The 25,856-nt window shown below is 47.7% G+C and overlaps 1 protein-coding gene across 2 annotated transcripts; it reads right to left on the bottom strand.

The window, feature by feature from the left end:
- Positions 1-321: 321 nt before the first annotated feature.
- Positions 322-25,856, bottom strand: HORMAD2 (HORMA domain containing 2). Of its 2 annotated transcripts, XM_057411019.1 has the most exons (13): positions 25,729-25,856; positions 24,384-24,471; positions 23,368-23,512; positions 21,965-22,028; positions 20,858-20,894; positions 19,579-19,599; positions 18,825-18,851; positions 17,435-17,502; positions 14,001-14,152; positions 13,199-13,452; positions 11,870-11,966; positions 10,753-10,817; positions 322-660 (listed from the first exon to the last, which is right to left on the bottom strand). In XM_057411019.1, the coding sequence occupies exons 2-13, from the start codon at positions 24,429-24,431 to the stop codon at positions 544-546; spliced, it is 1,095 nt and encodes a 364-aa protein (XP_057267002.1). In that variant the 5' UTR covers positions 24,432-24,471; positions 25,729-25,856; the 3' UTR covers positions 322-543. The 2 variants fall into 2 exon arrangements, with proteins under 2 accessions (XP_057267002.1, XP_057267010.1); XM_057411027.1 differs by lacking the exon at positions 10,753-10,817.

Here is a 25,856-nt window from a genome sequence, read left to right as displayed (position 1 = left end):
GCAGAGTCATAAAATGAAACACTGAGCATCAGCAGAAGCTAGGTATAGATTACTTTATCTCTGTATTCAATAGAGATAAAAATCTCTCTTTGAGAACAAAATCTATGCCCCGGAAACAGTAGATAGGATGAAGTTAAGCACAACCTAGTGAACCATGAGACCTGTTGCTTGCTGACATTGATACCTCAGAGTTCATCTTGAAACAGAGCCACTAGCTATTGGTGCCATACTGGCAAAGGACAGTGCAACCACAGAGGAGGAAGTTTAGTCAGTGAGGGGGGAGTGGGGGAGACAGAAACAAGCACACAGACACCGTTCGCATGGAATCATAAATCCTGAACTTTAGAACATCAAACAAGTGCTGTTGGTTGACACTGCCATGACAATTACAGTGCTTGTTGGATTGCTCTTTGCAATCCAAGCTGTCACCAGACAAATAAACATGCAGAAATACAGGGGTATGGGGAAGAGTTAAACATTGGAAGAAAGTGTCTTTACAAGTCAGATGACAACGCAAGCTCACACCTTTCAAAGTATTGTGTGTCAGAACGAACATGATTTCCTGCCTTCCAGAAGCAGCTTCTCTGGTTCACTGACCTTCCTTTTCTTCTTGGGTCCTGTTACCTCTTCCTGGCTAAAGGCAAGGTTCAGGCAGTTTATCTGTAAGAACCATCAGAAACAGTGATCATTCTCACGGTACAGGCTCCTGCTAGACGAGTCAAGAAACACAACTTCCAAAACTACAATGTGTTTTCCTGGATCCTCTTGGATTTGCTCAGTATGATCCTGTTCTCCTGAAAAGCAATTAGGCAAGGAATCAAAACTGGGATGATGGATGGAATTGGAACTGTAAGATTTGTGAAAGCAACAGGTTCAGCTTCAGGGAAAGAGGACGGGTTTGGTGGTGCAAGGAACAGTTCCCATCTCCCCAGCACCGAGAGAAAATACCAGGAGCATGGACACCTTTGAGAAACAGAACAGCTCACAGGGCACAGCCTGTTTCACCAACCTCAGATCATCACAGAAGTATGCAAAAGAAGGGGGGACACTTATGCCAAATTGGTGGTCACTGGAAACAGCCTTTCAGGAGGAGACACACAGCTCCTCCATTTGTACACCAGGGAACTTCAACGTGAGTTGGTCGATCTCAGACCTCAAAGACTACCTGTGAGTGGGCAAGAACATAACTCAGTGAAGCAAACTGTTTTCCAAGAGGCTTAACTTCCCTCTAGAAAGACAGAAACCTCCCTCAAGAATATTCAGGGGACTACAAACCAGAGGGTTAAACCCCACAGCTTAAGTAGATGTTAGAATATAAACAGGTCAGTGGTACAGGCAATCCAGACAGACCACAGAGAGATGGACAGCCAGAACAACAGCTGAAGTGTTGGCTCTGCCAAGTGACAAACTCACTTATTCTCAACATCACATCACATATCTGCACTTTTACAGTAACAATCTGGAGCTGCAGAGAGAAACGTGTGTTGTTGCCCACCCAGAAGGGACAAAGCACACAGTCTCGCAGTGGAACCTCTCCTGCTCTCACTGGAACTGAGCTGGAGGGACACACACACTGCAGCTCAGTCTCCGAAAGGAAGTTCATCTGGGGGAAAGCAAGGTGAATGGAAAGGGAAAAGAGGCTAACCGAGTTCCTGCTCCAGAACAGGAGCACTTTACTCCAGCTTCACCCTAAAACATGAGGAATCACGTAAGCGAAGCAGGATAAACAGAAGGAGTTAATAAAAAGCTATTCCAGAACACATCCTGGAGACAAGCACAAGGTCTCCAGATTGTGGTCATTACAGAATTCCCCACTCACGTCACCAAGGCTTTCTTTCTATCTGACCTTGGTCTGAGGCTCTGGTAATCTCCACATAGCAATGGTCTTTCTAATGTGTGAAATAACTCTGATTAGGGATTAACAGCAAACCAGTTTGAATCAACCTCACTTCGCCTCTCGATCATGTTGCAAATTGTTTTTCCTTCCCTCTTTCCTCCTCTTCGTTATGAGCAACACAACATTGCTTAATGCAGAAAAGTACCATTTCCTTTCCATAAAAACAGAGAAAACAAGAATCTGCCAAAGTGGGACGGGCAGGTTCTCTTCATCCGGCACGCTCAGGCTGACACAGGGGCCAGCGCTGCCCGGGGTGTATTCGCCTGAGGGCAGAGTGATGAGTGGATGTGGGTTCAAGCTCCTGACCTGACACCCAGCTGCTCAAACTGGCATGTTAGGCAGTTATTTACTTTCCTTTCCCTGGCATCATGCTAACCTGTCTGCTTCCTTTTTGAAGTAAGCGGCCCGGGGGCAGAAACACCTCATCCAAGAACTCTCCAGTGCTCACACAGCTGCAGGGTTTGTTCCCTGCCCCGCTGGATGCACTCTGAAGCAAAGCAATGAGCCCCAGTCACCTCAATCAGGCAGCAGCTCTCCTATTTCACCCTAAACTGTATAAAACCCATGAGCTAGAGTTGGTGCTTTTATTTCCTCTATTGAGGAACGGCTCTTCTGCAGCAGAGACTCAGTAAAGCTTTTACCTCTTTGCTATTCTTCCTGAATTTTCTGCATGGATGGGATACTTCTGAGGTGGGAGAAAGATCCAGAAGGAGCAGCTGCTCATGCAGAGCCACTGCAACTCTCCAACCATCTTCCTCCCCTTTACCACAGGCAGCGTGACCACCTCACAGGAACCTGAGAGGAGAAGGGTACAAACATCTATGCAAGCCATCAAGTGCTCTAGACAAGCACTATTCATCTGTTGGATGAATCAGATGTCAACCGTGTGAGGTATTTCACCGAAGCCAACATGTCCTGTCCTGCCCCTGCCCAGCCACAAGTTCCTGTAGGAACTTGAAGCAAGGAACAGACCCCAAGTCCAGCATCCAGGTCCCATCCTTAACCAAACACTGAAGCTTCTCCCCCAGAGATGTTGCTCTAAATGGGATTAAGTCAGATCCTACGTGTGTTTATTTGACTATAACCAGAAAGTAAACCTCTTAAACGGTGTGGACAAAAGCAGGAAATCCCTCCCACTGACTAAACATACAATCAAAGCCTCCAGAAGTTGATTAATTCTAATTTTTCCCATGTACTGGGATGATTGACTTGGAGCTTGCACTGTACCTGTGTTGTCTTAAACAACCACTGCAGGTCCTCAGCTCTGCTGATGAGCCAGGTGCTGTAAAAGCACACAGGAGAGAGTCCAGGCTCTCAAACACTTGCCATGAAAAGGGACCATGCTGACAACAGGACAGGGGGAACAGGTCCAGGTCAAGCAGCAAAACCAGACACAGATCCATGGCCTCCTGACTCCAAGTCCAAGGCCTTGTTCTCCCCAGGACCCGGCTTCAGTGCGCTTGAGCCCAGAAACCCCCCCCCGTGTGCTGGGCTGATCCCCAGAGCGTGAGCAGCAGCTCAGGGAGGGGATCCTGCCCCTCTGCTGTGCTCTGGGGAGACCCCCCTGCAGCCCTGATCCAGCTCTAGGGCAGCAGCACAAGAGGGATGTGGAGCTGTTGGAGTGAGTGGAGAGGAGGCCATGGGGATGCTGCGAGGGCTGGAGCAGCTCTGCTCTGGAGCCAGGCTGAGAGAGCTGGGCTGGGTCAGCCTGGAGAAGAGAAGGCTCCTGAAGGGGAGACCTGAGAGCAGCTCCAGTGCCTGAAGGGGCTGCAGGAAAGCTGGAGAGGGGCTTGGGACAAGGGATGTAGGGACAGGCCAAGGGGAATGGCTTTAACCTGCCAGAGGGGAGACTGAGATGAGCTCTTAGGCAGAAGCTCTTCCCTGTGAGGGTGCTGAGGCGCTGGCACAGGGTGCCCAGAGAAGCTGTGGCTGCCCCATCCCTGGCAGTGTTCAAGGCCAGGTTGGACACAGGGGCTTGGAGCAAGCTGCTCTAGTGGAAGGTGTCCCTGCCCGTGGCAGGGGTTGGAGCTGGAGGAGCTTTAAGGTCCCTTCCCATGAAACCATTCTATGACTGGCCCCAGGTCAGAGCATGAACACACACTGAGTTGGACTCTCCTGGTTTACCACACCGCACTACGTGTAAAATAGTAGTATTTAGGCACAGAGCTCTGCTGTGCAACCCAGCTAACTTGTGAATCATACCAGCGCTGCTGATTTCTGGCATCAAACTCACAGGACAGCTGCACATTGTCTGGGGAAGATATCAGGCTAAAAATAGATTAGACTTAGATTAAAGCCTTCCCAAGGCAGACTGGTGGACGAAACAGAATGAGCAGACCACAGCTCCACTGCTATTCTTAGATAGACAAAACCAGGCCCTCCTTTTGCTTGCTGAAGTTTTCAATCCCCAGTGTCCCCACGTATTCTGGCCAAAAATTCCCAGCATAAATCCAAGCAAATTTACAGCTTTTCTGACATGTGTTTTGCTTTCCAAGGCATCCTATGTAGAAAAGCTAAAATTGCACAAGAGCATTTGCCTGTGTCCCTCTTTGTCCCTGGCCTGCCCCATGCTGAGCTTTGGCACTTGGCAAACTTTATGCCCTCAGAAGAGTTCCCTTTGTCAGGGACAGGGAGTGTTTGGTTTGTACCTTGTAACTATCCTGATGCTTTCAGAAGCACATTATTGTCACAAGAAGACTAGTTCCATCAAGAGAGCTCAGAGAATAAGGACTGAAAGACATGGATTAACTGCTGAAGTAAGGCTAAATGATCCCCAGGTGTCAGGGTGATAAACAGTGTCTGCAGGAATGTCCATCATCATCAAAGAACTTGAACAGGAGAAAGCCTGATGCACGCTGTGATTTCAGCTGCAGCTAAGTCTGACTCGAGAGCACAGAGAATCCTTGCCTCTTTCAAAAAGCAAAGCCAGTGACTTTAGATTGACCCCCGAGACCTGAGACATTCCTGGTGCCATTTCTCTCTGGTTAAAGGCAACAGCTCCCACCTACCCACCCACTGCTGGCTGCTCCATGCTGTCCAAGCACAGCAAAACTGGAGCTTCACCCCGTACCTCATGGTGTCCAGTGAAAGGATGAGAGGAAATGGACACAGACTGGAATACAGTGAGCCAAAGGAGGCCACACAGATGCTGCAAGCTGTGGCTGCTCCATCCCTGGCAGTGCTCAAGGCCAGGCTGGACAGGGCTTAGAGCAAGCTGCTCTAGTGGAAGGTAGGCAGGCAGTTGGAACTGGATGAGCTTTAAGGTCCTTTCCAACCTGATCCATTCCATGATTCTATGAAATCCCATTTAAATGTAAGGACATGTTATTTTTTACAATGAGGCCAATCACACACTGAGAGGAGCTGTCCAGGGAGGCTGTGGAGTCTCCATCCTTGGCAATACTCAGCACCTGACTGGACAAGCTCCTGAGAAACCTGCTCCAGGTGCTGCCCCTGCTCTAGCAGGTAGGTTGGACATGATGATCCCCAATCATCCCATCTCACCCCTGCGGTGCTGTGAAGGCGGCACAGTGGTTAAACACCCAGCACAGGGCTTGTATCAGTTTCCACTACAGCAATTGCACTGACATCAGTGGAATTAATCCTGATTTTCATCTGTACGTGTGGAGGAGAATCATGCTGCTTCGCATGAAAGCCAACTTACGCAGGTGGAAGAATGAAAGACACTCACTGTGGTGCTTTTGTGGCAACCTGCCACATTTTTGTCCCCAGGAAGCCGTGCCAACACATCACTGCCTACCACTGGTCCTCTTCCTTTTCCATAGCTCACTGTTACAATCTTTGACATTCAAGGGAAGCCTCACAGGCCTGCTCTGCTCCTTACGGATCTCGTAGCATTTAAAGGACCAGAGTAAAAGAGAAATTCTTCAAAACTAACTGTTGAAAACCAGCATTTCTCAATCTCTCCTCACAATCTCTTCCAGGGCCCTCAATCCCACTGCAAACTGCACATGCCAACTGCCAGATCCCAATCCAGCATGCCGCCCAAAACAGAAGCATTCCCCAGTAGGGTTACAGCATTGTAACTGAGGAGGCGAAAAGCAGCAGACACTCCTCCTGCTTCCTAGGCTGCGACCCAGCTTAGTCCCTCCTGAGATGTTGGATGTGTCCAGCATTCATCAATGCAGATCCCTCCCGAGGCTCTGGTTGCTTGCATGGCCTTAGGAACGCATGTGAAGGCAGCCACGGCTTCCCACGGGTGTCCCTGGGGCAGCTGGTGGGAATGTGAGGCACAAGGGTTACCTCTCCCCGGATGCAGAGGGTGACAGGCCTCACCTCTGCGGGAGGAGATCACCAGGAAAGTGTTTCCTGCACTCTAGACAGGGATAACTCATGCAAGGGATGAATGGCCCCAAGATACAGCTAAGGATCTGACGTGAATTGAGAGAAGCCAGGAATTTCCTGACCTCCCTGTCTCACTCCTCCCAGAATGGCCTGAGCTCACAGGAAGGAGAGAGGGAAGCTCATCTCTGAATCTTGCTCTCTTCATTGTTTTGGGTCTGTGTAGCCTCAGCTGGGTTGGAGGAGAAAATGTTCTGGGAACTTCTCATCAGATAGAGCTCTCTTGATAGGCAGTTACAGATAAACCTTGCTGCTATTTTTTTTTAGTTTTCTGCAAAAGTTCAAGATAATGACATTGCCACAGAAAAATGCTTTCCTACTGCTCTGCACATGGCAGGCTTCACCCTTCAACTGCTTGCTGTCATGGCAAGTTTAACAGTGGTGTGCCTGGGAAAGATCAGACAACAAAGGTCTTGCTCTCCAAGCTGTAATTCTGCAACTGAACCCCTTGTGCTGACCTTCACCTTCAGACGGAAGATGTGCACAACACAGAAGCTCACCAAAGGCACAAGAATCTCCATCAGGGACACTGATCACTGGCAAACACAACAGATATTACTTGCAGAGTGTCATCCGTGAAGGACTCTGGTCACACTGGCTTCCCTTGCTGCCACAGGCCCTGGGAGAAAGGACGTGGCCAGGTAGCCAAGTCATCTGCATGAAGAGCAGCAGCTGGAGGCCAGACAGGCTCTCCTCTGAGATCTAAACCAATGCTGACTTACAGCAGTTAGGTCTGAATGTCTCCCTAGACATCCGACTTCCAGACAGCTCCAGTTAAGAGCTAATCCTCATGGCAGGAGCAGGCCTACAGCACACAGTGAGTTGCACTGCAGAGATCCCTGAGCTATCACTGCTCCAAAGTGGTATGTCCACACACAATGCCAAGTGTCAACACACTTCCTCATGTCCCACAGCAGTTTAGTAGCATAAGCACAGCCAGTCCAGCAGCACAAGCAGTCTCTGGTGCTAGCTAACGAAGCCAGAAACTTGGGAGGCTGATTTGTACTGTGCTGATATGGCCACACCATTTCCAGCTCTGGTGCAGGCTCAGTCAGGGGCGATTCAGGGCTCCCTGCAGTGAGACTGTGCTCTAAGGACCACCCCAGAACTTCAGCCCACAGCTTCCTGATGGGAGATAAAGTCTGCAGAGGCGTCCACATGGTCAGATTTTACTCATCTTCTGGTTCTGTTTCATTCCAAATTCATTCCACAGCAACATGTTTGCAACATGAAGACAAAGCTGACCAAAATCTATTTGGAGGACAAGAATGTTAAAGGATGTTTAGACCCATCCTTTAACACAAGAACATAACGGGATTGTAGAATCACAAAATCACAGCCTGGTTTGTGTTGGAAGGGACCTTACAGCTCATTCAGTTCCAACCCCTGTCATGGGCAAGGACACCTTCCACTAGAGCAGCTTGCTCCAAGCCCCATCTCTCCATGCCCAGCTCTCTCAGCCTGTCTCCAGAGCAGAGCTGCTCCAGCCCTCTGAACAACTCACAGTTACTCCAAGTTCAGTGCAGGACCCCAATCACATCAGCAGACTTCTATAAGCTGAAACAATGGGCAGCAATTCCCTATTTTCCCCATTCACAGCTCCTGGGTGCCAGTGGCAAGGGTAATGCATGGGCCCAATCCTTGGCTGATGCAATCCAAACTCTCCTGAAGCCAGCAGAGGTGGGCTTATTTACATGCTAGTGTCTAACTCTGGATGATTAATTACAGAGCTGCTGTGCTGGGAAAGGGCAATCTCCCATTTGATCCTAAGCACCATCAATCATGAGACTGCAGATAACAAGCCAGCTGAATGCATGTAAATTTGTCTCCAAGCTGGAAAGCCCTCTGTGGAGACTCTCCATGGCCACTGCTAAAGCCCAGACTGGGCAGGAATAGCTGCTTCTCCTCCAGCAGATCCGCATCCTTTGCCTCTCCCATGTTGATTAGATAAAAATAAGCCTTTAATACTTTCATTCCTGGTTTTCCTGAAGAGCTATAGGTCAGGAAGATAATGACCAAACTCAGTTCCAACAGCACTGCTTTTAGTTTGAATAACCAAGGAATTAGAAGAAAAAAGCAGTTCACTTTGGAAGCAGTAATGGGCTCACTCACATTGACTTGGCAGTGCTGGGGTAAAGGTTGGACTTGGTGATCTTAAAGGTCTTTTCCAACCCAGCTGAATCTCTGATTTCCAAAAGTAGCTCCTGACTGTGGGCACCATTTCTGAACTCAGCACGTTCAGAATACCAAATCCTTGTACAGACATCACATGCTGGGACACTCCAAATTGGTTTAGTTAGCTCTGAAGATGATGGCCTGAACAGTTAATGGTACAGACAGAACATCTAAACCCATGTCCCTGGGGTGCTGCTCCATGGACAGCTGAGCAGCTACCACTACATTGCCACCAGAAGGGCAGGACTCCTTCCCAGGCCCTCATTGCCTGTTCCTCTCCATCCAGCCTTTGTCTCTGCCCCACAGTAGTGCTGGGACATGAGCAACCATTTGGTAAGCTAGTCCAAAGGGATCTTATGGTGGAAACCTAACACTCCAAGTCACACACTAGCACCACAAGCGTAAGGGCTCATGTTTGTCCCACCAAAGGGAGCTCTCCATGGCCTGGGCTACCTTGTTTCCCAATGCCCCTAACCCACCAAGCTAATTAAACTCTGAAATCCTGGAGAAAGCAAGTCACTCTGGAGACCTTAAAGCTCTTTAAAGCAGAGAGTTGCTCTGACCACTCTGTGACAGCTGGAGAACACTACTGCTTGACTGCACTGCAGTCTGGAGAGCACCCAGGTGTTTACATTCATACCCTGCTTCTACCCATCTTACCTACACTTGACCCTGTTAGATAATACCTAACCCAGACTTCCCATCCACTCAAGCTTGTCCTCATTTTTAAAGACAAACTTCACTCACCAGTTTGGCTTCCTGATTCAAGTGGAATACACAATGGTCATTTGTTTTAACCACTTCCCTCAGAAAAGAAGGGAAAGTCCCTCTCATGTGGAAAATAGTGTCAAATTTTTCTTCGCACTGGCTTTACGCTGATGATTTTAACCAGTGACTTGACTTGGTTTTTCCTTAGATGGGCTGAAATATTAGCCAACTTCTAAAAATTAGGATCAAGGAACACATTAAAAGCCCTTTGCCATGCAGAATGTACCAGGCAGAGGGCCTGGATTTATTTTTTCTACAAGTCTTTGGAAGCATACAGTGGATAAAGTGACTCTTCCAGTTTTCAGCAACTAATGCTGTTTCCACCACCTCCACAAACTCTCACTATTGCTACTGTAGCCTAATGAAATTCACATGCTGCAAGCACAGAGGTGTCTGGTGCTCTGCTTCCAATCGTGACAGACCCAGAAGAATGTCAGAGCATGAATCAGGGGGACAATCATGAGCTCTAAAGAAAAAAGGCTCCTGTTTTCACACAGCCGACAGAATAAACAACGATCAGAAGGAAACTGGAGGATGTGACACCAAACAAAAATGCGGTCAGAGCTTGAAAAATACCAGCTTAGGCATAGAAGTTCATTTCTATGATGTAGAGTCAAGGCAAATACTTCACAGATGCCTTTTGAATGACACAGGAGGTTGTAGTCTCCAGCTCTGTCTGGGTTAGACACCCCGGGATTCTTTTCAACAGAGGCGGGGAAAAATTTAGTAGCGATTTCCTACTCTCATTAACTTACCCTGTAAAGATTCAGCCTCTGCACATTCAAGCTCACATGATGCTCAACTCATTTGAATGGGAGGTGGATCAAGTGGCAAGTGTGGTGCTGTTCACATATTTGCCCTGTCACTGAAAAGCCTCTGCACAAGCCCAGGAACTGGAGCTCTGATTCTGACTCAGGCTTTGGCCAGGGCAGCCTTCAGGATGGGATTGATTTCACACCACTGGACTTATCTAGGATTACATGTCTGGCCTGCCCCTCTTCTTTGGGTTGCCCCAACAACTGCTGAGAAAGAGATCAGCACCTCGAGGGGATAATTCTTCCTATCCTAGAGAGGTAGCCAAAAAGGGAGAGGATCCAGCAAGCACCTGTGACTCACATGGAAAGATAGTCTGGAGGCAGAGAAGGAGAGGTGAAGATCATGTTAGGCAGCAGACAAACACACCTTTCAAACCTAAAATGGGGTGGTGATTTCAGAGCTTAATCCAAACACACACACAGGTGAGGAGGGGGGGACACACACTGATACCATCAGTCTGTGTGTGTAATTCATAGGTGCCAACTCCAGAGACCAGGACAAAATCCTTGCACTGGATGCAAGAAATAAGCTGACCACAGAAAGTTTCATCCTAAATGCTTCCAGTTCATGCTTCTGTCCTGTGCCCTCATACTTTGTCACCTCTATGTGTTTTCATACTGTACAATAAAGCCACCAATGTCAGTTGAAGCTTGTGCCGTCCTCGATGACAGAATGCTCATGACAATGGACTCCACCCTGCCTGGCATATCTCAGAACCACTAAAACCTCCTCACCTGCTGAGATGGTCTTGAGCAAGACATCCTGCCCGTCTCCTTGACTCCAGTCTTCTTCTTCCCACCTACAATCCAAGCATCACACTAAAATTAGCTCCAAAGCTAAAACCTTACGTTCAACTGAAAAAAAGAAAGCACAGAAGCCTGAGTAACCCACAGCAGCAAAATCCCATGGCTGAAATTAATTGTGCAACCTTTGCCATCAGGCACTGCCAACACTGGCAGTTTATTCCTGGAAACAGGGATTTCAGAACTGTGTCACCTGAATGCGCAACACATCAACCTGCAGCAGCTCCTACCAATACGTTAGCTCCATTTTAACCTGGTTTCTAAGATAACAGTGTCTGCGTGTGCTTTATCCATGTGTGTGTATGGGAAAGGGAGACGTCCCCTGAGTAATAACTATTGACCTTATTACACTGTTTGAATAAAACTTGATGGGGAATAGCAGAGCACCTCAGTTTTATGAAAACAGACAGCTGTTAGAGGAGAAAGATCCTGTAAATATCCCCAGAGTGGAAAAGCTGACAGTATGAGTTTAGTCCTTATTAGTCATCAGAGAAGCTGCAGGAGGAAGACCTGAAAAGGTGACTCCATAGCAGACAAGCTGCTTTATTTCACTGCTTGGGGATCTCAGGAATGCTATTTACCATTTTGTCACTAGATGGTATTGTTCCACAGGCTATATCTGAGAGCCTCAAAGGTCAGATTCAGCATGGTATATCAGGAGCTGGGTTCGTTGGAGTGAGAGAAAAGGCTTTTTTTGTCATGTATTTCCATACATGTTTTCACATATGGAAGCCATCTGCAAAATCAAACTGTAACAGCTAAAGAACAAGAGCTTTGGGGAAAGTAACTCAGCATTGATGAGCTGTGCATCTCCTCCACAGCTGAAAAAACCCTGCTGAGATAAAGAGATGGGTAAAAAATTGACTGTTTCTGTTAACAAACCGAGCATATAAAACAAGCCCTATTTTGTAGTTCAATATGACCCGACACACGTTCAAACAACCTGACAAACTCTGTTCATCCATTCCAAAGTAAGTGAGAAAGCCTCAGTGTTATGCCAGGACACAGTCACAAGTGCAGGCTCTTCAGTTTTGGAACTGGTGTTTACCTGTATCTTGAAGGTAAGAAGATGCTTCCATTTTCTGTCTGACATTTTTGTCCTCTTCATGCTCACTTGAATCTGCTCTGGCAGGGAGAGGGTGACTCTGTAAAGCAAACGATGGTTTGTCTTAATAGCATAATCTAAAAAAATCCACCCAGCTGGTAAATCCATAAACCCAGCACTAACGGGGATGAGATCTTCACAGCTCCTCCATGTCCTTCCTTTTCCCAAGCCTACAAGTCTTTCAAGAGAGAAATTTCCTTAGATAAGACAGAATTCCTACCTAAATGGCTTCCTACCTTCAGGAGTTAGTTATGTTGAGCTTAATTCCCTGATACTCACAACCTAATGTCAAGTCAAGGTTCCCTCTTCCATCATTCTGGAGAGCAGCCCCATTAGAGGGCCATTCCTTCCAGCCAACCTTAGTGTCTAAGGGCATCACCTGCTAAAGATGCTTCCTCCTCCACTAAGTGCAGAGGGGACCTAGAGAAATCAGACACAGCACACAACTTTCGTCTGAAGGATGTCTGGAGGAACCCCACCTAACTACACAGTGGAACGTGGCTTCATCCTGAGAAACACCAAGTGGAAGTGCACAACTGTTTGCAATGCTTTCCATTTTGGCCATGTCTGTGTCTGAGTGCTCTCCCTGGAGGATGTACCAGCCTCTGGGAGCCAGTGGAACTCTGGAACAAAATGAGAATCACAGATTCATGGAATCAACTGGGTTGGAAAAGCCCTTTAAGCTCATCCAGTCCAACTGTTCCCAGCACTGCCAAGGCCACCACTGCCCCATGGCACTGAGGCCTCGTCTCCACGGGGTGTGAACACTTGCAGGGACGGTGACTGCAGCCCTGCCCTGGGCAGCCTGTTCCAATGCCTGAGCACCCTCTGGGGCAGGAATTGTTCCTCAGCTCCATCTAAACCTGCCCTGGGGCAGCTTGAGGCCGTTTCCTCTTGTCCCATCCCTTGTTCCTTGGGAGCAGAGCCCAGCCCCTCCTGGCTCCATCCTCCTGTCAGGCACTTGTAGGGAGCCATCAGGTCCCCCCTGAGCCTTCTCTTCTCCACACTGAACCCCCCAGGTCCCTCAGCCGTTCCCCATCACACTTGTGCTCCAGGCCCTGCACCAGCTCCGCTGCCCTGCTCTGGACCCACAAAATTCACTTGATGTCTGCAGACTCTAAGCTGCAGCATTCAATTCACTGCAGTGCTGCTGCCCAAGACAAGCAGAAACCCTCATGAAACTCAGATTCTGAGAAAATGTGTTTTTTAAGGAGAGTTTTGCTAGATAAACTCTGGTCCTCGTGCCAGAACTGAACAGAGCCATTTCTATACCTTTGTGGTCCCCTCTTCTTCCTCTTCATCACAGTCTAACCCTTGATGGGAGATCTCAGTAGGGCCATTCCTCTCGATCAGGCTGCTCTCAACCTTCCTCATTCTCTTCTTTTCAGTTGTCACTCTCACTTTGATGAGGTGGAAGCCAGTGGAGACTGACCCTACTCTCAGGTTGACAGGATCACCATCGAAAAACAGGTCACCACGGCTGCCCTCCGCCTTAAAGCCAGGGGGCTGGTAATCGTCAGGAGTTACTACACAGGGAGAAAGAACCCACTGATGTCAGAGAAACCAAGTTCTATCTCTCCTTAACCTGATTTATACAGAACAAGTCTATGCCAGCCTCGAGTAACTACATCAGCCACTGAAAATGTCCTGGGGTTCTTTTTTCAGGAAGAAGGGAGAGAATGCAAAGGAAAAAATGAGCTCAGCAAATGTGACCAGGGAGCTCAAAGGTTGACTTTTGGATGCTGAGATACCATTCACATGCTCAGCTTTCTGGAGTAGAATCTGACATGGCCTTGAAACACCAAAACCCACCAGTGAAGGAGCCAAGTGTCTCCTTTTGGCACTACATGGCTGTACTTCTTCCATGGATGCTCAAACCTGTCTTAAAAGGCATCTGCCATCCCCACGTGTCAGAAGGATTTACTGTGGTTTATACCATTTCTCACTGCTTTCAGCGAACACCTTTGACCATTTCACCTTTCTATGCTTTATTTACATTACAGGGGCTCATGATTATTATAGGAACTGCTGGACAGGGAATCTCCCCCCCCAGCACACATTGTTCTCCACCTACCATCATTGTAGTAGAGGAGTTTCATGGTGAGGGTAACATCACTGGGAAGTGGGCCAAGGTTTTGCATTAGCAGGTAGAGTTTCCGGATCAGGAGCCTGCTGGCCTGTTTAACATCCTCACTGCACGCCCCATCCACAAAGTTCACTTGGTTGCTACAATCAGAAGAAGAATAACAGATTTGTTTTCCCCAGCCATGCATATTCACGACCTAATTACAAATACAGAGCACCCACTGACTTGTCTGAAACCACCAGCCCAAAGCTACAATGCCAGATCAACAGGGAAGTGAAACAGGCCAGGGATGGGGTGACAGCTCTCAACTAGGAGGCATGGCATTTACATTTGAACAGACTTTGTAGCTGGGGCAATGGACCCCATTATACAAGTGTCATGACTCACTTGTTTGAGCATGATTAAATTGGATCAAAGGACCATAAAACAAGTGCCTTTCACCTCAGCAATTTCAGGAATGAGAGGAATGAGGTGAGAATCCCATATAAAGCCGATTCATCACAGAGGCTATTCTGCAGCTTGAAGAGAAGTGAATTGCATGTTCTCACTTCAATTCCATGGAAGAAAAACTAGCTCAGAAGCACATTCTTCCAAAGTGACTAAGGGGCATTCCTCTCACCTCCTTCACCCACCCAAATGTCAGCTGGGCAGCCCAAGCAGGCAGTCTAGACTGAGATAACGCCTCACAGGAGTGGGATGAATAGGCCTCTGGAGGAGTTTGTTTCTCCTGACTACAGAGGTAGAGGAGATGAGCAACTTAGATCAGCAGCTGACTTCACACAGTTGAAGATGGACTGGATGAATCACTACGTGACTAAGGAACCTGAACTTCCTTGACTTTCAATGAGAAGGGGCCACAAAAACCCCATAGCTTCTTCATTACATCACTGGAAGCCCACTGGCAGGTGGATGACACTATACACAGGCTGGATGGTCCTTAACACAATCATCCCAAAGTGCTTTAATAGCAATAAGTAACCTAAGAGAGCAGAGAGGACCCCAGGGCTGAATTTGACTGATTAAACATTGGAACAACAGCTTCTTTAAGACTCATTTTTCCTTCCAGTTGAAGTTTCTTGGCTTGTTGTGAAAACAGAGGCTGTTGCTTGACTACCAGGGTACGGTTTGGTAGGCTTCAGACTGCTGGTGGCAGAACCCTGTGCTGAGCACGTAGTGCCATTAGATTAATCCTGCATGATCAGGAAGGTACATCAACTGGGAGGACCAAGGCTGGCAATGCCCAAGGTGGAGTAAAGAGAAGGCAGGGCCTTCCCTCCCACCTCACCTTACAAGTCTTGGGATTAGCAGGAAGGGGAAGGAAATGGGAAGTGGAAGAAGTATAAACAAAAAGAGATGAAACTTCCATAGGAATTAACAGATCAAGTACTGGTTCAATACAGGAATAATACTGTGAATTTGATGCAGGAAATGTGTTGAAAGGTCCAGAGGAACTGCTCTGAAGGACTGGGGTCCATGGCAAAGAATTCCTCCAAAATCCAGCCAAAATCAGGCAGATACTATTTAGGAGAAAGTTTCCCATTACCCCTCAGATCCGATGATGCAGATCCACAAAACACCTCTCAAGGAATGATTAACTTGGAGTTTGCACATGCCAATAAACACTCCAGGTGTGCCAAAGCAGTGTTATCAGCCAAGGGAGCTGATAGCAAAGATGACACAGTCCTGATCAATGCCAGAAGGTCACTTTATTAATGACTGCAGGTACACGTGTGACCCTGTGACAGCAGTGTCAGTCACTGAGGAAACAACAGAGCCCAGGAATCCCATGCCACAGGCTCGGAAGCCTCAGAGCAGTAATGAGATGTCAACAGAGCAGACAGAAACACAACAGCAGGATTACTCAGCCTCTCCTTGGCCACACCAGGGGATGCTGAGGTCTGTCAGGAGATAGTTATTTCTTTGATCTGAGAAAGGGTGATTAAAAAAATCAAAGTACTCAAGAGCCGTCTATTCCATCCAGCTCTGGGGCCCCAACACAAGAAGGATGTGGAGCTGTTGGAGCGAATGCAGGGGAGGCCATGGAGATGCTGCAAGGGCTGGAGCACCTCTGCTCTGGAGCCAGGCTGAGCGAGCTGGGCTGGGTCAGCCTGGAGAAGAGAAGGCTCCTGAAGGGGAGACCTGAGAGCAGCTCCAGTGCCTAAAGGGGCTGCAGGAAAGCTGGAGAGGGGCTTGGGACAAGGGATGTAGGGACAGGCCAAGGGGAATGGCTTTAACCTGCCAGAGGGGAGACTGAGCTGAGCTCTGAGGCAGAAGCTCTTCCCTGTGAGGGTGCTGAGGCGCTGGCACAGGGTGCCCAGAGAAGCTGTGGCTGCCCCATCCCTGGCAGTGTTCAAGGCCAGGTTGGACACAGGGGCTTGGAGCAAGCTGCTCTAGTGGAAGGGGTCCCTGCCCGTGGCAGGGGTTGGAGCTGGAGGAGCTTTAAGCTCCCTTCCAACCCAAACCAGGATGGGATTCTATGATTATCTTTCAAATCCCAAAGGTCTCGTCATTCCCTCAGTGTAGGGAGGACAACTGACAGCAGCTTCAAAGCAGAAGCAGAGGGTACAGTCCACAGGACACTCCAGACTCAGACACAGTTCAGATTTTCCCAACAGATTTTCAATGTGCCACATACTATGGATTATTTGGATGTGTTTAGAGAAAGAGCAGCAAATGGCACACAACTGGAGCGTTATGGAGGAGCTTCCCGAGGAGCACACAAGGCAGCAGAGCTCTCTTGCTGCACAGGCAGCTTCCAAGGCTCAAAGCTCCATCTTTCAATAGCAATTGCAGAAGCAAACTCAAAAAGGGTTAATTCTTTTTCTTTGCTTTGGTTACAGCCAACGGCCTCTGACAGTATTTATTTGCAGCTACACAGATTACGGCCTACTAAGCACAGCTTTAAAATACCTAACAGACAGAGAGAGCCCAAAAGATGCAAAACCCTGCTGCTTCCTGCTGCACAGTTTGCAGCATCGAGTGAAAGTTCTCTCAGGTCACCCACGCAAGACTGCTCAAGCAGGAGACACATAGGCAAATGCCCAAGGAAAAGCAGTCCTAGGTGCAGGGTCATAGTGAAAGGGAGCAAGCCTGGAGAAGCTTCATTTGAACGCACCAGGCTGCCTGGTGGAAGTGGCAGAACACTTGTTGAGGCAGCAGCAAGCTCAACAACTGAGCTGGTTTCTGCATCACTTCCCCGATGAGGCACCAGTTCTATCAGTTGTCCTTAATTCAGTTCTGGGGCGCTACGCTGCAGTGTTTCTGCTCATCAGCTCAGCAGTTCATACCCTGTAGGGTGAACCCCCTCTGATGGTATTTACAGCTGCTCAGCCACTCAGACATGCTCTCATCATAAAGTTCAGTTTCTTCCTTGTGCTTCAAGAGCACAGTTTTATTGCTGAGAAATAAACCCAAAGCATTACCTGATGATGTCCATCTGGGGCACTTCCTTTTTGTACTTGAATTTGAACTGGTACAGTTCAGTCACTGTCTACAGATATAGCAAAAGAGGGGAAAAGAAAATATAGGTCATCTCTTACTGTAGCAAGTATAAAGATGTGGCCTAACCTTAGCAGTGAACTGTGACAGCTTCAGGCCAGAGCACACCATTAACTAAGTGATGTGATGACAGCACTAACTCTATTATTCCCTGCAGAGGCTTTGGCAGATTTTCTTAGCAGCCACTTCTTACCTAGTACTGAATAAGTCACCCCAAACTGACAAACTTCCTGCCTCCTCTTTCCACTTCCTCTGTGGCCTGACTCCCCAGCTGAAATCTCTAACCAGCCCCCGGGGCAGCCAACCATCACCACATCCCTCCATCCCCCCCTTAGTAAAGGAGGATCGTGAGCTCCATGGGTGATGCAGTGTCACAAGGAAGCCTGGCCCAGGGAAACAAGGGCCTGAAGGATTCTTCCAACTGGGAAATACAAACAATATTGAATGGGCAAAAGTTGCTGAATTTCCCTGGTCTTTCTGAGGGAGATAGAAAAAACCCTTGATGATTTTCCAGTTAAAAGGAAATGGTTCGTTCTGATTTTAGAGAATAATGAGGAAGAACAGACAGCTTCACCACAAGAGAAATGGTCTATTGTAGTCCAATTCCATGCCTATAATCCACTTTTTCCACAGGCAGTGAGGTCGATTTGTAGGAGCTCAGCTGAGCCCTTAACTCTGAGCCTTCCTTACAAATCCAGCCTTGGGACAGAATAAACTCTTGCTCCCTCCCCACATGCTGAGGTGGGATACAGCAGAACTGTCCTCAGGGGAGCAAAGATTCTGCTGCTCCTCTCTGCAGTGCTGTGGAGATCACACTGCCCAGTTCCTGCACCAGGCAGATGTGGATAAAATGGAACCACTACAGGGAACGCTGAAACGACAAGGACAGGCACCACCAACAGATGCAGCCCAGGTCTGAAGTGATGCAGAACTTCTCTCCTAAACCCCTCTCCATGAAAACCAGCTGTCTTTTCAGCACTGCTCTTAAAAGGATGGTTCAGAAAAGAACTATTTGGAACTTCCCATTTCTTCTCCTCTTTGGGAAAGAAAACCAAACCTGGGAACATGCCCATTAGCTGCCTGTTAACATCCCTGCCTGAGGCCCAGATGGCCCACAGCCTCGTGCCCAGTAGGAGTGTTTGATCACGGTCCAGCTCACTGAGCTGTTGCTCTGCAGTGAAGGCAGAAGAAGAGAAACGGGGTCACCAGGCAGCTATGGCAGGGTAGAACTGAGGCCTACAAGGCCACTCTGAATACAAATCTACTCACCCATGCCTTCAGTTGCCTCAAAGATTAATTAAGACTCTTTCTTACCTCCGGTTCCTTGGGATTGGTGTAAATCTGTGGAAGAAAGCACAGTGAGGCCATTCTCCCCTCGGATAACTTGACCCAGTGCAAAGTGCCTAAACAATGATATTTTTCATTTTACAGCAGAGATTGCACTATCTTCAGCGTGGGATCAGGGAAAGGAATGGCTGAGCAACAGCCTCCCTCTATCAGCAGCCAACACTTACCACTTCAAAGACAGGTAGAAGACAGTCATCTATGCAATTGTGGAGGAATGAGGTGAATTCCCATTCCAACCCTCACAGGCAACTCTTGATGCCCGAGATGGAACTACTCAGATTATGCATGGAAAAGGTGCATAGCACAGCTCCTGGGGCTTTACCAAGGGCAAAAGACTCACTACAAAACCACCAACAGTGTGTGTGTGGTTTCTTGGGGATCAGATTAATAAGGAGGACTCTTCTGCAGGGGGGAATGGAGAGGACACAGCAGCTCCCAAGGCTGGAGGCAAGAGTTTAAAGGAAGAGGTGATATGAAGCACATGGAAGTGCTTCTAGGAGTTTAAGGACGCCTGTAAGGCCTCAGTCAGGAGTATGACATACTGAGAAAGATGTTCCCATGCAGCCTGGGAATTCATATTTACTGTATTCCAGACAGGTCAATGCTCTGTTACAAACCACATACATGCTGACTGCCCCTTAAAAAAGGCACAAGTGGGTTGACACAACCTTGACTCCGTATCTCTTACAAGCAGAGGGGAGAAGAAAACCAGTTTACTTACTGCGAGGACAGCAATGTGCAACTAAGGAGGGAAAAACAGAACAAAGAATCAAAACCTAAACTTAGTGGGCAAGGAAAAGAAAGGTAAAATCTAAGTGTCTGCAGACAGAGAGGGAAGAGATACATTCAACAAAGTGGGAGTTAGAAGACAGATTCTCCACAGCACAGCATCAGCAACACCTAGTGGCCAGTCTGCTTTGGCTTTACTTGCCATTTCCCGAGGAAACAACTGCAGGCTCCAGACTTCCCCCTGGGACTCCTTTGAAACATGTCTCCAAAGGCCACACCGATTTGAAACTCTCTTACAAGAGCGTCTGTCCTACTGAAGAGTAATATTTGCTCTCTGCTATGAAACTTCCCAAAGGTATTTGGTGAATCCTACAGCAAGGAAATGCAGTACTCTTGAAAACAATCTTACAACATGCATTAAGCAGCTCCATTTTTCTCCTTAATCCTTGTCAAATAACAATTAATTTGTGTCTCAGAAATAGCAGAGGACTAAATATCCCCAGGAGCTGTCAGGAAGTAATAAACTGAGTTCACAACATGTTGAATTATCTTATGCATGTTGACACTTGTACTGATGTGCAAGAGCCCATCTGATCATCAGTGCCAAAACCAACACCACTTCAGCTCATCGAGATGAGAGGTGGTTTGATGAGCGGTGCTGACAGAGATGACAACAGTTGGTGCTTTTTCCTGTGCAGAGCATTTTTTATGTGAGAATCAGCAAGGAATATGATGATTTAGTGGCTGGTTTTGCCCTGGAACCAGTTACATACTTGACTTGATGAATTACTTTCCAAAAACAGTAATGAATTCTGAACCCAACAGAAAAGCCAGGAGGGTTAGAGAAGATGAGAAGAAGGGAAGACTTGGGGAAAGGAAATGAAGGAAGGCAGAAGCACACAATAACCTCTCTCAAGAAAACAGGCATGGAGATCTCAGTTCTGACAGGCAGTGTCTCTACCCATGCATTACAGAATGCAAATATAGAACACAGAACTAAGGGAAATCCATTTCAGGCTACAAATGAGTTCACACACCACAGACAAGCCTAGGGAGCAGCAGCACTCAGTACTTGGACTCAAGGAATAAAATCCCAAACCTTACATGTACACACTCAGGGCAGGGCCTCCACCCCCGTCCCACAGCTGTAAAGGAATGTTGTGTCCATGCAAGATCATTACAAAACTATAAAGCGTGAATGGAAAGAAAGCTTAGAGCAAAATTCATGAAGAAATAGGAAAATCCCATTTAAAAATGGGAAGAAAACTTACATATTGCCTCTCCAAAGCATCAAAACAGCCTTGGATCCTGCCAGGGAAGAAACATATTAACATTAACCAGCAAAATAGATAACTCCTGATCTGTAAACACACACTCATTAAACACAGTTTGAAGTGCTTTTTGTTTTCTGGAATTAGGACAAGACAGTAACATTTTGGGCCTGTAAAGTCCTTTTCAGGTCAATCATGCTAAAGGCACTGTCCTCCCTCCTGCATCTGTGCATTGTCATACTTCAGGACAGTATCCTGTCAGCGTGGAGGCCACTTACATCCCAGCAAAGACAAGGGTTGGAAGGGTAAGGCTGGTGCTAGTGGCCCTATGCTCAGTGCTCTATTCCAGCTCCCAGCCTGACCTCTGATGGCTCTTTTCCCATCAGCCTTGTACAGAGCTTGGCTGGAACCCCCATCTGAACACAGCCTGACACGTCTGTTCTTGTAAAGCCCTGCTATCTGATGCATAGCTTACAGCTATGGATTCTCTCAAAGTAGTAAATATCGTTTGAGCTGGCAATGGTGAGATATTTACTCTCTGAGTCAAAGGATGTGCAGCTAGGTGTCTCCTTAGCACGTCAAAGTCAGACTCTGCTTGTTGGGAACATGCCAACTCTGAAATAGAATCACAGACTGCTTTGGGTTGGAAGGGACATTAAAGCTCATCCAGTTCCACCCCCCTGCCACAGGCACGGACACGAGCTATAGGGCACTTAGACACACAATATCCAGGGAGATATAATACTGTACAAATTAAAACCCAAGCTACAAGAATCCCTGTGTAAGCGAAGCTAGAAAAGACTAAACCAAACAGACTCAACCTCATGATTTTTGTCACCCTCTCTCAGTGCTTACACTGCCCACGTGTGCTCTGGGGCCTGACCACACTGACTACAGCCAACACCTCAACAGACCTTGAACTCACATGGTCTCGGGCAGCTAATTCTGGCTTAAGCACACAGGCTGCACACTGGGAGTTGCAGCACTGGCAGAGTCAGTAGTGCTGCTGGGCTCAGGGCTTTCAAATTCAGGAAGAAGAAGACCACGAGGGCTTGAGGTCTTGCTATTCAGCACAACCTTGTCTTGGTTTCGCTGTTACTCACTCACCACTTGACTATCTGCAGTGATCCCAGACAGCTTTTATCTTCTCGCAGAATTTTTAGACAGAGGTCTGCAAAACCAGATTTAGCACATAGTTACAGTCCTTATCACAGCTCTGGGGCAAACAACACTGAACCAAAGGCAGTCATCCTCCCTTTTTTGGATAAAACGCTTTATCTAGAGGTCCTTCCGGAGCACAGACGTTGGTTTGCCACTAAGTCCCAGGTGGGCAGGCACATGCTTATTGCTGCATTTTCAAGTGTGAAAACTTTCCTCAGATGCTCTGGGCTCTCCCACAGCTACAGCTTCATTTCAGAGCCCCAGCAGCTTCTAAATCTTCTCCCTCCTCTTCTCCACTCCCACCTATTCTGCCATTCCCTACCAACACCTTCACGTCTGCATTTGGCCTTCACCAACATCCGTACGAGGTGGAGGACTGTGCTCAGAATAAACTGCTTCTTGTTAAGCCTTTCCACACAGCTCCTTCCACCTCTGTTTTCAAGCATTTGGAATGGCCAGAAGAAAGACATCCTACCACTGAAGAGGTGAATTAACATCTTTGGGTTCAGCCAAGGAGCCCTCAGAGGCAGGAGCAGGCCAAGTGTTCACATCCTTGATCAAAAAGGCACTTGAAAGACCTGACATCCCATGACAAAGACTAGTAGCTTTCCAGGGTTAAGTGATCAAGAGCCAATCTGGGATTTCCTGTGCCCTCAACCAAGTCCACCAAGTCCAGGTGACCATGTTTCAGGCCATCTAACTCCGTAAGGGAATTGACTGGAATGCAGTGAGAGATTTCACACCCTACTACCACATCTCGAATGAGCACGAGGATGTTGATGAATCAAAGCATCACTAATTCCTGTGATCCTATGACAAGACTTTGGTTCTTAAGGTTCTTTTTGTTTTCTTAAAGCTCTGATTCCCAAAGCACGTGTGATTATGCGAGACAGTTTTAGCAGGAGAAGAATAAACCCCATCACAATAAAACAAACAAGTGTACTTCCAGTCTCTCAAGGAAAGCTGCGAATAGGAACCTGAAAGGCTCAATAATCCAAAGGGAAATAAACCACACCAATCAGAGTTAATTTTTAAAAACTGACTGCTTTTAAAGTGACTCCTGACTCTGAGACCTGATTCATGGGGCTGGCAATGCTGAGGGGTTATTACAAACCAAATAAAACACTAACAGAAGAACCAGCACCTGCCAACAGCCCTTGGTTGTCTTCTACACTGCCTATCTGATGCAGAAGCACTGTCTGCACCCAGACCTGAGGAGGCCGGGTTGCTGACTTCCTAATAAACTGAACTCCTACACCTCTGAGCAGCTGGAAGCTTACATGTAGAGCAGATTACAGCTAAAACACAGCAACCAGAAATAAGAATTCAGCACCAAATGAATGTGTTACCATCCAAGTATCGAGTTCCGTACGAGCTCTCCGGGAAGAGCCCTCTCATGTAGGTTATACAGGACACAGAGATGGCCAGGAGCCTCTTCACCAGCACCACCGACTGCTGCTCAGTAGCAATTTTGTTGGGGAACAATACTGATTCCTGAAAAGGAGAAGGGCAAAGCCCAAACCAGAACCATTTTAGTGTAACGCAGGGATTATCTTTAGAAACAAACTTTTGGCAGGAGGAAAACCAGGGTGACTTGGAAACGTAATGTTCACATTTCTCTGGTCTTCAAACTACCCAGGGAAGGCTCCTGTCTAAGACGGGTGGGATGAGGAATTTTAAAGATAATTATCTACAGATCTGACATGATTTATTCAGGTGCAGACTGCACTGGTGGGTCATTCCCTCCCCTTTTATCACAGCTGACCCTTCCCACCCCCTCACTGCACCAATCCTGGCACTGAAGAGACAACCGCCCCTAGAGACACCAGTGTGCAGTTTTCTGGCAGCCCAGCTCCCCCGAGTTCATTCTGGAGCCAAACAAGTGCTCGTGATGGTGTGGCACGCACTGCCATGCCCAAGTTCACTGCCTGCCACAGCTCCTCCTGAGACCTGGCAGCAAGCAGAGCCTGTCAGCACTGGAGGCAGACCCAGTTTTCAGAGCGATTTTAGCTCAGAGCTATAAACAGAACATGTCTGGGACTGGAGCTGGTGTAAATACCAAACACTGTGTGACTTCAGCATGAACAATCTCAGTGGAAAGTATACTCAATTTAGTTCCTCTGGGAGTTTGTTACTGTTCTTCCTGCTGATAAAGCTCTGTGCACACCTCAGGAGCCCACATTTCTTTAGGCAAATACATGTCAAAGTCCCATGCTGGATCTTTTGGGACGCACTAAACTGGAAATAATCCAACCAAGAACAGGGCAGGCAACAGGAAGGGTTCACCACCTCACCGGGCACAGACACGCCAGGTCCAAAACAGAGAGCTGAGGTTGTCAGGACCATCACATTTCAAGGTTTTTACCTTAGAGGACTTCTTTTGCCTAGTCTGTAACAGCTGATGAGTAGCCATTCTGTATTTCAAAGACCTGCCTTCCACTTGTACTTAAAACCTGAAAGAAAGAGAAAATAGGAGATACCTGGAAAATACAGTCATTGCTATTTCACATCTTCCTCAAAATAAATGAGATTCTTGAGCTTATTCAGGTCTCAAAGCTAATTGTCAGCCAGGACAGGTAAAGCAAAACCAACCAAGGATACAGCACAGCACTGTCTGAGAGGCTGCAGAGCAAGAAAACTCCCTATTTACAGCTAAAGGATCAATAGTAGTTGAAATTCAGGCCCACGACTGTCAGCTGGTGCACTTCAAAACGCATTCCTCATCTTCCAAACCACAAATGTTAATTCCTACAACCATTAAGTAGTGTGAAGGGTGAACGTGAAAGAACTGGAAGCCTGCCAAGAGAAGCCAACATTTTAGCAAGGGTAAGCAGGAAACGCACGAACATCAATCCGGGCTGGAATAAAGGAAGGATGCTTCTGGGACACCTTGAAGGGGAAAAGAGAAACACAAAGAGAAGAAAGCTCACATTGTTTCCATGAGAGTGGGCCCTGGTAAGACAAGCCTGGATTAAAGAGGATTCCACAAGGATGGAAAGCAGGTTGACTAAGGCAGTAACATGGCCATTAGACGCTGAGCACCCCGGTGAGGTGCTTGACGTTGCACCAGCTGATAGATTGATTAAAAACTTCCATGGACGCTGCTAAACCTGTGCTAACGGGGGCGGGGGGGAACAGCTTGTGGGGAGATCCCAACACACAGCTGCTAATGGGGACATGTAGTGAAAGGGGATGCCACAAGCAGGGGTGTCGCCTGGTCCACATTTCTCCTAACAATGAAAAGAACAGCACAAACAGGGCGGGTTGATTGAAAGCCTGACCCACGGCAGCCCCGAGCTCGTCTTGCTCTGCAGTTGTACCTCCTCAGCTTTTTTCCATGCCAGGCTCATCTCCATTTGTTGGCAGTCATTAAGACATGTTGATTGGAACATGTTGACGGCTTTCATGCTAAATTTAGCCCTTCATTTAGTGAGGAGGAGAGAGCTGCAGCTATCGAAGTACATCCCAACAAACACACACCTGCAAAGTGCCGCATATGTTAAAGATCGGAGGGAAGGAGTCTTTGTTTTCTACTCGTGATTGGCTGAGCACTGTGAACGGGACTGGAATATATCAACAGCAGACAAAGGCACTATTCCAACGTGAGGTTAGTCCCTAAATAAAGGTTATTTAAGTGAGGCAGATAAGAAAACGTGTTCCCAACAAGCTACCACGCTCAGGATTGATTTATTGTGCCAAGGGAACATCACCTGCACTGAGCTTATCTGCTCCAGCCGGGCTCTCTCGGCACAGGGAATCCTCCAAGGCTCCAGCGGCACCGTCTCACCTTGACCAAACCTTGCTTGCTCCTGGGCTGTGGGAGGAAAGAGGTGCCCTG

This window comes from Pezoporus wallicus, unplaced genomic scaffold (assembly GCF_028554395.1).
Source record: "Pezoporus wallicus isolate ANWC-B61680 ecotype Strahan unplaced genomic scaffold, APGP_CSIRO_Pwel_v1 contig_8226, whole genome shotgun sequence".
Taxonomy (NCBI): domain Eukaryota; kingdom Metazoa; phylum Chordata; class Aves; order Psittaciformes; family Psittacidae; genus Pezoporus; species Pezoporus wallicus.
This window is presented reverse-complemented; position numbering and strand designations above follow the sequence as displayed.